Source organism: Cynara cardunculus (genome assembly GCF_001531365.2).
Source record: "Cynara cardunculus var. scolymus isolate 2C chromosome LG 1, CcrdV1, whole genome shotgun sequence".
Lineage (NCBI taxonomy): Eukaryota > Viridiplantae > Streptophyta > Magnoliopsida > Asterales > Asteraceae > Cynara > Cynara cardunculus.
The window spans coordinates 12,486,489-12,497,047 of NC_037528.1; the positions used below are offsets into that span (position 1 = coordinate 12,486,489).

The 10,559-nt window shown below is 35.5% G+C and overlaps 1 protein-coding gene across 2 annotated transcripts; it reads right to left on the reverse strand.

The window, feature by feature from the left end:
- Window positions 1-3,202: 3,202 nt before the first annotated feature.
- On the reverse strand, window positions 3,203-10,274 carry LOC112522495 (ABC transporter B family member 15-like). Of its 2 annotated transcripts, none has more exons than XM_025131665.1 (7): window positions 10,033-10,274; window positions 9,882-9,936; window positions 9,480-9,634; window positions 8,938-9,395; window positions 8,088-8,628; window positions 4,850-5,728; window positions 3,203-4,730 (listed from the first exon to the last, which is right to left on the reverse strand). In XM_025131665.1, the coding sequence occupies exons 1-7, from the start codon at window positions 10,261-10,263 to the stop codon at window positions 3,354-3,356; spliced, it is 3,696 nt and encodes a 1,231-aa protein (XP_024987433.1). In that variant the 5' UTR covers window positions 10,264-10,274; the 3' UTR covers window positions 3,203-3,353. The 2 variants fall into 2 exon arrangements, with proteins under 2 accessions (XP_024987433.1, XP_024987423.1); XM_025131655.1 differs by having other exon boundaries at window positions 9,480-9,658.
- Window positions 10,275-10,559: the final 285 nt, after the last annotated feature.

Here is a 10,559-nt window from a genome sequence, read left to right on the forward strand (position 1 = left end):
TAATGTTTAAATTTTATTGATATTTATTTATAATTAATAGTAAATATAAAATTAATATTAATGACGGTTATAATTGGAAAAAAAATGATAATAAGCTATCAAAATACTATTTTAAGTAACGTTTCAATAAGTTACCTTATGTGTATCCAAACATGTACCCAAAAAATAAGCTAACTTATTTTTACCAAACATAGCTTTGGCATTAACTGTTAAACATATTTTGGTTAATTATGTCACCCGGTTGTTTTATAATAAATATGTATAAAACCGATATTTTCTTCGTGTAAAAATAAGTCTTCATATTTCTATTTATGTTTGTCCCAAAATAAGTCTTAATTTGAATAATAAATAAGTAAATTCTTAAATATACTCTTAATTAATGCATAAATATTTAAGAGTTATAAAATAGATAGAAATTAAATAAGGCTAAAGTTGTCATTTGAGTAACTAAAGAGTGTAATAATTATATGTCTAAAATTATATACCATTTCAATTATAAACACTTATTTTTTTAAAGTGTGAGACGATCGTACACAAACACACACACCTTTTTAGCGTTAAAAAAGGTTTTTCCAACACAAATGTTGCTGGTATATACCATGTCACCAAAACGCTTTAACGATTAGCAGCAGAAGTACATTTCTTTTGAAGAGTAACCAAGGAATAATAAGCTGCAAAACTGCAACCGTATTGCAACTTTGGATCGTATTCAACCAATGCGCCACTACCACGCTCGTTCGTCCCACCATCATCTGCTCGAGTGCGTCTTTAACCACTTTCTCCCGACTGACTATCCAATGCGCTTCCGGCCTCGTTTAGTAAAACCATCCACCAATGTTATCCTTATAGCATATTTGAAAGAAATGATGGTAACAGAACAATCAATGTACGAGGTTATGACTGTCAAGCAAGGAAGTAGGGGGCTTCGTTAAAACAAATCAAGCCAATGGGGGGGGGGGGGGGAACCAGTCATATGCGACTCGTGAGAACTAAAACCATAAACACAATTCCTTTTCCTAAATTACTTAAAAAAGTTGAATTTTGAAGGGACTCCTTCCCGCACCCAACAATGTAATTTCATAAATATCTTTAATTGTTATAAATTTTCTCATTTTATTTTCTTCCATGTTTGGAAGAAAAGTTTAGAGAGGAAAATCAACATTATTTTTCTTTTTCTCTTAAAAAAAACTTGAAAACACAAGATTTTTTTTCTCTTTCCCTTCCTCTCCTTTAAAAAAGGGCTCGAAATCACAGGGACAACACATGCATGCGTTATTTAAAGTGATAACAATGAGCCATGTGTACATGTGACAAAAAAGAACGAAGGGAAAAAGGTAAAAATGTTTATGTTAAGAAATTTGAGAGCTTAAAGCAGGGGAGGATTTAGTTTATGTTGGTAGGGGTACTAGACCCCCAACAAACCCATCAATTTAAAAAAAAAAAAGACTATAAAAATATGTGTTTGGTAAATTTTTCTATTGTATGTCTAACAAGGCAAGGGCCTCTAACAAGAACAAGGCAAGGGCCCCCAACTTGATATCTTGATTGTTAATTGGTCCATTTGGAGTACACACTGATATTTTCGTTCGAAATGTAAAATATAAAAATTATACACCTCGATGAATTAGTAAAAAGTCAATTGAAAATCGACCTGAATAAGTTATCTTTATTCGGTTAACTGAACTGTTTAAGACGAAAAGGAAAATCCAAAACCGTTTTCATCCGGATGAATTATTTGGTTTTGAAAAAAAAATCTACACCCATAAGTGTGCCTCTAACTATAAAAGTTTATGTATCCACCACTCGCTCAAAGCAAAAGGAAAACCAATCAAAAGTGACGGGATATATTGATAAGAATCCAACTTCTCTCGAGAAATCATAAAGTTTAAACGTGCATAAATATCTGAAGAATGAAAAACAAAAGAAAAACGAGTTTGATAAAAACACTCAAACTTTTGATCGCAATGGCTCTCAATTATAACTCATGAACATGTTCACGTGAAATTCGATCCATATGAAATAGATTTTGTAATGCATGCCTAATTAAGTTAGAGCACAAACTTTAGTGTGATATCCTATCTGTCCAAGGTTTTATTTTAAATGTAAATAAAAAAATTGTGATGATTGAGCTTATCGGAATTGATTTTTTGCAGTCATAATTTTTCGAGATTAGTCCAGCATAACTTGAGACAACCTCTTAAAAAAAACTTTAGTGTGATAATTTGAAAGTTTTGAAAAATTACGATATTAACCGCATAATTATATCATTATAACTGTTAATAGTTAAATAAATATTATGATTTAATTTAAATTTATTTAGTGATAAGCACATTTCGCTAATTATGTTATGCTGATTAAGTCATCCAATTGTTTTAGAATAAATACGTATAATATATGTGTCCATATTAATTTTTATTTAAGTTTATTTCAAAATAAGTGTGCAATTTAAAAAAATAAATAACTAAATTCTTAGATGTACTATTAATTAATGTACAAATATTTAAGAGTTGTAAATAATGAAAAATTAAACAAAGGTAAAGTTGTTATTAAAATAACTAAAAGTGTAATAGTTATGCATCTCCAAAACTAGGGACGGACCCAGTGTATTGAATATGACGGCACGTGCCACCATTTCGTTCATTTGTGGTAGTGCAAAAAATTGTAGAGTCGTGAAAAGTATCATCGTACCAATTTGTTACGTGTTATCATATATATTTTGAAACTACAATAAAAATATAAGTTTTCCTTGGTAGAGTTGGTTTACAAGATTTCTCTTCTTACCTAGATATGAGTTCGAGTTCCTCTTAGTGTCATTTCTTAATTTTTAGCTTTTACTTTTAGATTTATTATCTTCTGAAAAAAAATTGCAATAAAAAACTTGAAAACAGAACTTTACATATGAAAAATAATGACATAATCAACAAACTATTGATAATTTTGTAAAAAACATCCCCATATTCGATTCTTATAGTCGAATAGTTCTCCACTTACAAAATTTTCCATGTATGGCTTTGTCTAAAACAATATGTCATTTTAACCGTAGACATTTATTTTGAGACGTATTCCATCCCCAAAAACTATATTTTATCTGCGACAAAAAAGATTTGTCTAAGGCACTTCGTTTCTTTTTGTCAAAGTTGCTTCTTTTTTTGTCTAACTCAAAGAAGAATTTTATGCCATAATAATTAAAATATGATAACAATTTATCATTAACATCAAACTAGGATTAATTATTCGACAATTTTGAATCCCGTTACATATAACCCTAAACTACGTCAACCATTTTGGTGGTAAAATGGGGTTTTCACAACACAAATGTTGCTAGAATCTACCATGTCACCAAAATGCTTAATTTAGTGGTTAGCAGAATTAGGCTTTTGAAGAGTGACCAAGTTATAATAAGCTCCACTCGCCCCTTTCCCTAGCAACGAACCATGGTTCCCTTTCTCCACCACCTTCCCTTTCTCCAAAACCGCAATCGTATCGCAACTTTGGATCGTACTCAGCCGGTGCGCCACCACCACGCTCGTCCGCCCCACCAACATCCGCTCCAGTGCGTCTTGAACCACTTTCTCCGACTGACTATCCAACGCGCTCGTGGCCTCGTCTAGTAACAGAATTGCGGGGTTTTTCAGTATGGCACGAGCTATAGCAATGCGTTGCTTTTGTCCTCCGGAGAGTTGGACCCCTCGATCTCCGCACCATGTATCGTACCCGTCTTTCAAAACCGCTATGAAATCATGAGCATTGGCTGCTTTTGCAGCTTCGATGATCTCCGATTCCGAAACTTCCTCTGATGCCCCGTAGATGATGTTTTCGTGTATAGTACCAGCGAATAATGTCGGTTCTTGGCTCACTAGTGCGAAGTATTTCCTTAGAGTTCTTAAATGGTACGACTTTATATCTCTTCCATCGACTTTAACAACACCTTTCATCGGATCGTAAAAACGTTCGATTAACCCGATTATGGTCGACTTGCCGGACCCACTTTGTCCAACTAATGCAGTTGATTTTCCGGCTTCGATATTGATTGAGAAACGGTTAAAGATCATGACATCAGGTCGAGAAGGGTAAGCGAAGTAAACGTCACGTAACTCTACATGGCCTGTAATGATCTCCGGCTTTTTACCATCGGGGTCCTCGGGTTCGATCAAGGTGTAACGGTCCAATACTGCAAACACAGACCGAACCGCATCGGACCCTTTGGCTAGATCATTTGTCATGGTTCCAGCATCTGCGATGACCCTGCCGGTGCTTACCAAGATCATAAATGTCTGGAAGAGTGCTTTTGCCCCGAGATGACCATCGCTAATCAATTTCCCACCGTACCAAAAGTCTAGAGCCCAAGTACAAGCCATAAGGCTTTGAGAGAACCCGAGCCCGATTCCAGCATACCAAGCTTGCCGAATGCTTTCCCGCATTGGCGCTTTTTGGGTTTCTTGGAGCATTTTCAGGATTCGTGCTTGAGATGAAAAGGCGGTGACAGTACGCAGATTTGAAACCGCTTCGGCTGCGAGCTTGCTGCTTTCGTCTTGTGATTTCATGGCTTTTTGCGACATGTTCTTTAATAAAACTCGTTTGCAATAGAAGCAAACGATTATAATCGGCTGAACTGCGATCATAACCACCGCTAATCTCCAAGCAATCACCAACCCCATCGTGCAAGCAATCATCACTGCCGAGAACGTTTGAATTAGAAGCGCGGATCTATCGCCAACCAACGATCTCACCTGCAAAATTATCGCTCACATGATCGTTCGCTCTAAATGCAAAAAGAACCATTTCTTTTCGAGAAATACTCGATCGTTTACAATAATGAAATACCATCAACTAAACGTAAATTCCATACCACGTTGGCATCTTTCGCGAGCCTCGAACAGATGGCTCCGCTCGCATTCTCATCCTGATCGAACCACCCAATTTCGAAGGTGAGTATCTTCGACAACATCCGTTCTCGGACCCTCTTTGTTAAGTACTCACCCATGGCTGCAAAATTGTAATGCTGAATGATGTTGATTACCATCGAAAAAACCCCCAATCCCGCAAAACACAATGCATAAATCATCGTTTTGTGCTTGATCTCATCGTGATCAGCCAAGAAATACACCGATATCATCGACCCCATTGCGAATGCATAAACCGGCTGAACTGCACCAAATAGAACAGCTCCTACACTCCCAAACAACGCTTCCTTCCATTCAGGAGCGTTCATCGCTAAAAGCCGCTTAATGGACGGTACCGGAAATTCTTCGTTGGCCAAGTTCGGGTTTTCACCGTGGTTGACCGAGTTTATAGAGCTCGAGCGGCTGACTATCGAGTGTCGACGGCTGCTCGTGTTGTGGACGTCGAATGCCGATGATGGTCCGAGTGGGAAATGGTTGGTGGGTTCGTCGTGTGGTTTGGTTTCTTGGAGGCGGACGAGGGATGTGTAGAACCCGTTTTCGAGTTGGATGAGTTCGTTGTGAGAGCCCGACTCGACCACCTGACCGTTGTTGACGACGGCTATTACGTCGGCGTTTCGTATTGTGGTGAGACGATGAGCTACGACGATGGTGGTCCGACCAACGGAGGCTTGATCGAGTGCCTCCTGAACGACTCGTTCTGATTCCGAGTCGAGGGCACTTGTCGCCTCGTCCAAGAGAAGAATACGAGGCGACTTGATTATTGCACGAGCAATTGCAATTCTTTGCTTTTGCCCACCGGACATTTGAACTCCTCGTTCCCCGACCTGTTGTTTACCACAAATTAAAACTTATATTATAATACGATGAAAATCAAGGCAATTACATAATTTGATATTTAGGCAAAGTTTGGTACACAGACCCGATCAGATAGAACAGGACGGAATGAACAACACTAATTATCTGTCCTATGTTTAATACGATTAGGACAAGACATGACAAAACTGCTAAAATGACCCTATTACTTCTAAATGTTGTTCAATGTTAATTTATATCATATAATGATTGTAACCGACAATAAATCAACCAAAAATATATTTAAATATTTAATCTATGATATCAATATTTTCTTTAACATTCCAAGACTACATGTAAATAACATTTGTCATACCACAAATTCTAAATACACAAATAATTTAAAAAGTTTAAACACATCAATTGTAAATAACATTTGTCACGTCATCATCAAAAGTTTAACAAAGAATGGAGGCAATATTGTAATTAAATTAGGTTTGTATTTTGATATCAAATAATAAAGACAATATTGTAATCTCATTAAACTTAAAAAATTATATTATGTTATTTTTTCAAATTTATATTTTATTCAAAAATAAAAACATTATTGTTTTCTTAAAATCACATAAAATCAGATTCTGACATCGATAGAGATAAGAATAAAACAAAATATTAACATCGACATGTATCTCGCTACATTATACGAGTATCTTTTTCATACTTCAAAACAGATACAAAATTAAATATAATATATATATATATATATATTTAAATATTTCAAAATTTATTTAACATACTTTTATATTATAAGATAAAAATAAAATGCCAAGCTTCCTGGGATGTGTTACATTACCGGTATACATATCTAAAACTAAATAAGACACTCGTTTCTTTTTACAGATATTATAAAAAGTAAAAACATGGCTTCTTAATTTAATAAAGCAACCACTCCATGTGTATTCTTTTTAAGCATGAAGAATTATTATAAATTATAAAATATAAATAAATTTTAAGAAATTCGAATAAAATAATCAATTTTTTTACGTAAATAGGAATCCTTAAACAAATTCATGTAATTTTGTTTCTCTTTATAACTTGGAACCGAGTTTACTTCAATGCATAAACTAATAGAAAAATGAAAATTCAACTGAAAAAATGAATTTAGTTTAAAAGATTGATGATTTTAATCAATTTTAATTTAATTTAAGAAAAAGCAATAAAACTAATAATCTAAAACATAACTTGCTTTATCTTTTGATATTAAAAAAAAGGCATAAATTAGTGAGTTTAGACTTTAGAGTGGACAATTGTAACATGCGGAAAGAAAGGGAAAGGTTGAGAAAAAAATGCATTTTACGGTTAAAATAATGTTTGGAAAGTCGTGATTCAGAGTTTTTGGTGCAACTCCATGTTTCCTTTTCGATTAATTTATGCACAAAAAAGGGATCTTTCAACCCAAGAATCAACAGACGCAATCATGAATCACTACAATAGAATTCCCCCTTTGTACTTGTTATTCTTATCTTCATCGGGACTCTTTTTCATCAACCTTCCCCCCTTTTTTTTGGGGGTTTCGTTTTAATCTTAAATCACCGTCTCAACTATTATCAGTTTTACACGACTTACAACTTATATTGTTTGTTGTATATGATTAAAAAACAAAAATCGTAATCTCTTGCGTCTACGTACAAAAAGCAAGCCAAAGTTGTAGGCTACAAACCCACACGCCTATTTCGCAACTTTCAACACCTCAAGGAAAAAAGTATTTTGTGGCACTGATTTACGGTTTTAGTGATTTTAAAGTAAATATAATTATGAATGGTAACTCTTCGAGGTTTCTCAGCCAATTTATTTATTTTTTGAGTCCAATATTATTAAAAACTCAATACGAAGCACTTTTCATGTCTTGTAAAACAATAAATGTGAAAACACATTATTTATATAGTATTGTTTCATACATGTCATATGAAAACTGATTTCTATATGAACCATATGATTTTATTATTGGAAAATTAGTTAAAACATTCATTTTTAGACATCTCTTAGCCAATTCCCTCTCAATATTTCAAAAATGTCAGTAGGTCTGTAAGTAACACCTCCTCAACTCGCGGAGGGGTAAAAATATAAATTTATGAACACTTCCACAAGTGATGGAGGTGCTACTTGCATATCTATTTGGTCCGGAGTTATTTATGAAACTAGTTACTTTTTTAAATTTAGAAAGAGAAATAACTAAAAGATTGAATTGAATTTTTATTATTATTATTATTATTTATTTATCAAATATTCTCTGGAAAAGATTTAAGCATTTAAATAACGAGATTTCTGCATTTGAACAATTTCATGGTTGTTGCTATGAATATTAAAAGATATAAAGGTGGGAAACAGAACCTGAGTGTCGTAGGCCTGAGGCAACTGAGATATGAAGTTATGAGCATTTGAAGCTTTCGCAGCTTCAATCACTTCTTCCATGGCGGCATCTTCTTTGCCGAAAATTATGTTTTCTTTAATGGTGGTTGCAAATAAAGCAGGCTCTTGACTTACCAAACCCATTTGTGATCTAAGCCATTTTAGTTGAAGTTTATCGATGCTCATCCCGTCTACATAAATCTCTCCTCCTTGAGGATCGTAAAACCTCTGCAACAATGCAATCACCGTCGATTTACCAGAACCACTCCCACCGACCAACGCCACCGTCCTCCCTGCCGGAACTTTGAAGTTGAAGGCTTTGAATATCACTGATTCCGGCCTCGACGGGTATGCAAAGTTTACGTTTTTGAATTCGACTTCGCCGGAAACTTCTTGTAATATCTCCCCTTCCATGCTATCGGAATCAATCTCCGGGACTCTTTTGATCATTTCTCTTATGCGTTCGCTAGCAGCGATTGCATCCGAAAAATACTTGACGTTGGATAATCCAGAACCCAATGATCTGTCATTATCATATTTAATTATATTCTTATAATCCATCATTGAAAAAGATGCAAAATGAGCTATGACCTCAATAAGAAAATAAAGTCAAACGCACCATTATTAGGGTTTTGATTTCATGTTGATAAATCCAATCGAAAATATATCACAAAAAACAAAAAGGATTGTTGACTCTTTCCATTTTTTCCTCGTAAAATGTTTAGTTTGTTTCAAAATCGAAGACCCCAAATTTGGGTGTATGCACTATGCAGAAATCAGAATGCAGGTAACCTGTTTGATGAAATGCCGGACAGAAACAAAAATAACTTACAGTCCACCAATGGCGACGGCAGCTCCAACAGCAAACACGGTTCCACCGTTAGCGCCATGGTACATCACCAATCGACTACCGTACCATGACAAGAAAGACCAAACGGCAAAAACGACACCGTTGCTACCAATTGTCACTCCTTTAGCCAAACCTTGCTTTAAACCCAACTTCACAGTTCCTTCTAAAGCAGAAGAGTATTCCGTTATCGTCTTATTTTCACCCACAAAAGAATAAACTGTCCTCACTGAAGAAATCGCCTGCTCCGCCACCGTACCAGCCTTATTATACTCCTCCCTGATCTTTCTTGATAAGCTCATCAGAACCCTTCCATAGATCAAACCTGGTATAACTAAAAGTAGGATGAATGGAAGCCCAACAATTGCTAGCCTCCATAGTAATATAAATCCCACAACATAAGCCCCACCAAAAATCGACACATTCATCACGAACACTGGCACCTGCAAAATTACCGTTAAAAAAACTTAACCCAATTGATCATCGGAATAAATGGCGTTCGAGTTGAATCGCCGCCGGCGATTTACCTTTTCACTGATGACCTCTTGAATGAGAAGGCTATCACTGGAAACACTGGTAATGATCTCCGCCGTGCTTGTTACATTCAAATCAAAATAACCCACTTCTTGCCGTAAAACGGCTTTTAAATAAGTTGATCTTAATCTTGATGCTTGCCTTTCTGCTGTTCTTGCCCAGCAATACCCCTCTGCAACAAAACACATTTTTTAAATTTAATCCTCATATAACATAACCAATTCGATCGTTTGTTTAAATGATTAGAATCCCGTATCGGAAGCTCCGGCGAAACCATATCGGGTATATGTTAATCGGCCGGAAAGTTTTTCGTCGGTAACCATTTTTTTCCCCTAGTAAATGGCCGGAAAAGTAATTTATATTGACATAAAATTAGAATCTAAGCAGCACCCTACCAAGAAAACATGCTACCCATATCCCAATTGCCATATAACAGAGATTTACTGCATTCTGTAAACAAGAATCAAAACCGATTTAGATTTATTACTTATAGAATAATAAATATAAACGTGTATATGTGTGTGTGTGTGTGTGTGTAATATAGACCTCGTTAATTTTGTCGGTGAAGACATTTGTGGAAACAGTGGCAGAGTCTCCGATATCATTCATGATTGTGCTGGTGATAAACAACATCGTCGGCATCGCAATTCCGTCTCCGACGGCGCCAAAAAACCCAAGAACCATCAGAAAGATGTCAACACGGTCGGCATGCATAAAAATCGATCGGAAAGATCCATTGCTGAGCCTTTTGTTAGTCTCTGTGCTGTTTTTACTCATATTAAGAACAAAAATTATGCGACTGTAAGGAGGCAGGAGTGAGAAGAAGGTGGAAGGAAGCACAGAGACGGAAGACAAATCGAAGATTTAAGGTAAGCGGGAGGGACGATGTGTATTTATACGTGCGCCAAATGTATTAGAAAACCGGGAGACGTTAGCGTGTGGAGGGTTGTATGGTAACTATGGTGTGGTTCAATGAATTAAAATTAAGTTTTGACTTTCTAATATTATTATACTTTTGGTAATAGATTAATAACTCCAAGTGTTTTCGTCACTAGTGACGATTTTTATAAACC